The following is a 2,518-nucleotide window of genomic DNA, read 5'->3' as shown; positions in this document are numbered from 1 at the left end:
AAAAAAAAAAAAAAAAAAAAACTAAGTTAAAAGATTTTTCCTGACCATTAAAAAGAAAAAAGAAAAAACTAGTTAAAGGGAAAGGATTCAATGTGAAGAGAAATCACACACACACACACAAAAGTGCCGTCAAATTCAATGTAGTTCCATAGAGTAAAAATATGGAACTCTGGGAGGATTCTGCATGAAAATATCTTCCCAAATGTCTTTTTTTCCTTTTCTTTCTTCTTTTTCTTTTCTTTTCTTTTTTTTTTTTTTTTTTGAGACAGACTCTCACTCTGTTGCCTAGGGTGGAGTAAGTGGCACGATCTCAGCTCACTACAACCTCTGATTCCTGGGCTCAAGCAATTCTCCTGCCACAGCCTCCGGGTAGCTGGGATTACAAGTGTCTGCTACCAAGCCTGGCTATTTTTTTTTGTATTTTTAGTAGAGATGGGGTTTTACCACATTGGCCAGGCTGGTCTCAAACTCCTAATCTCAAGTGATCCATCTGCCTCTGCCTCCCACAGTGTTGGGATTACAGGCATTAGCCACCACTCCCAGACACATCTGGCTAATTTTTGTATGTTTTTTTAGAGACAATGTTTTGCCTTGTTGTCCAGTCTGGTCTTGAACTCCTGGGCTCAAGCAACCCTCCCACCTCAGCCTCTCAGGGCTCTGGGATTATAGGCATGAGCCACTATGCCTGGGCAAAGCCCACATTTGACATTCTTTCAATGACCCTTGGGGTGGGCAGTTCATCCCCCAAGACCACAGCCTGGGCCCCCAGAATCCTGCCCATCTCCAACTCTACCACCAACCCCAGCTTCCTACCTTAGACCCAGGACGTCCTGGATAACCTGGGAGGCCTGGCACCCCAAGCTTGCCCTGCAGAGAAATTATGGGACAAAGGTCAGAAATTGCAACCTGGAGGTCAGAGGCAGAAAGGTCAGGCTGGCTGGGGCATGGCGAACAGGCTAATGGAATGCGAGTTGGGGAAACAAGGTTCAAGTCCTGGCTCCTGCCTGCTAGGGGTATATCCTTGGGCAGGCCATTCAGCCATTCCAAGCCTCAGTTTTCCTTGTCTATAAAATGGGATTAAAATGCCTATTGCATGTGGTGGTTATGGAGATAAGCACATAAGTTACGTGCAATAAATTGTTCTGTAATGCTGAGCTGAGGAATTGGGATGACAAGGTTGGTAGCAGCCTCCTGATGTCGGAGGTATAATAAAAGGGCAAGGGCAAAGGCAGAGGGAAAAGGCTGGGGACACCCTGACTGTGGGAGGCTGGAGGGTGGAGAGTCATTTACCTTCTCCCCAGCTGAGCCTGGGGGCCCCTCCTCGCCAGCCAGCCCCTCTTGCCCCTTTGGCCCCTCGGGACCATCCTCTCCCCGGGGACCTGGGGCTCCAGGCTTCCCCTGGAAGAGAAAGGAGAATCTTTAATATTAATCTTTTGTCCTTCCTGCTCTGTCTAGCTCCAGGTCATCCCCTCGCTGTCTTCCCCCAGCCCCATAGAACCACACCACCCCTCATCTGCGGCTGGTCTTACCCGATCACCTTTGAGCCCCACATCACCCTTGAAGCCCGGGAAGCCGTCCTCTCCCTGGTGGGAGAGACAGAGGCCAGCAGTGAGGGCCTCAGGGAAGGGACACAACCAGGACCCTATGACTGGGGGTCCTTCTCCCCTAATGAATTCCTTCTCTCCTCACCTTCTCGCCTTTCTCCCCCTGGAGGCCCCGGTTCCCTGAAGTGCCCTGAAAAAAAAAAAAGGTCTCAAGCCTCTGCCCTGCTTAAGAAGGACACCAAACTCAGTCCCCTGCTCTAAAGCAGCCAGGACAGTCCCAAGAGGATGCTAGGCAGAAGCTGGGAGGGGCAGCTTCAGAAGAAATGATCTTTCCCCGGAGGCCCCTCCCTCCCCACTGGAGGCCTCCCAAGGTCATCTGTGCGGGGGGGTGTGGGGAAGGCCAAATTTCCAAGTAAGTGATTCCGGTCTCCTGGAGACACTTTGTCCACAGTTCCTTCTGGCAGGAGAAGGAAGATGAACATTCCAGGCCCGGACCTCATTATACAGGCAAAGGAATGTTCCCCATCGTGCCGGCTACAAGGCGACTCTGTGCTTGGCAACAAGACATCTCTGTGCTTGGCTAAGGAGAGAATGCTCAGTGCAAGTCTGGATGCTGCTCACACCCAGTTCTGAAAACTGCACTTGGCTACAATGTATCTGAGCTCAGCGGCCACAATGAAATGTCACTTGGATACAATATAGCTCATGTGGTTAGTCTCCAGTCACAGAGAAATTCACTTGATCCAAATATAATTGAGTTTGTCTACAGTTGCTCTCTAGCTTTGGCTACAATCTAACCAAACTCAACTACAACATGGGGGTCAATTAATGTAACTACAGGCTGGGCATGGTGGCTCATGCTGGTAATCCCAGCTTTTTGGGAGGCAGAGGCAGGAGGATCACTGGAGCCCAGGAGTTCCAGATCAGCCTGGTCAACATGGGAAAACTTCATCTCTACAAAAAGTACAAAAAAA

General features: G+C 49.8%; 1 protein-coding gene across 1 annotated transcript in view; it reads right to left on the bottom strand.

Moving 5' to 3' along the window:
* Window positions 1-2,518, bottom strand: part of COL5A3 (collagen type V alpha 3 chain) — a 50,978-nt gene that overhangs the window by 23,350 nt on the left and 25,110 nt on the right. The window contains exons 25-28 of the mRNA XM_017500204.2: window positions 1,690-1,766; window positions 1,530-1,583; window positions 1,291-1,398; window positions 814-867 (exon numbers count right to left, since the gene is read on the bottom strand). Coding sequence (XP_017355693.1) covers window positions 814-867; window positions 1,291-1,398; window positions 1,530-1,583; window positions 1,690-1,766 — 293 coding nt within the window. The remainder of the gene's footprint in view (window positions 1-813; window positions 868-1,290; window positions 1,399-1,529; window positions 1,584-1,689; window positions 1,767-2,518) is intronic.

This window comes from Cebus imitator, unplaced genomic scaffold (genome assembly GCF_001604975.1).
Source record: "Cebus imitator isolate Cc_AM_T3 unplaced genomic scaffold, Cebus_imitator-1.0 Scaffold263, whole genome shotgun sequence".
Lineage (NCBI taxonomy): Eukaryota > Metazoa > Chordata > Mammalia > Primates > Cebidae > Cebus > Cebus imitator.
The sequence above is the reverse complement of the archived record's forward strand: the minus strand, read 5'-3'. Positions and strand labels throughout refer to the sequence as shown.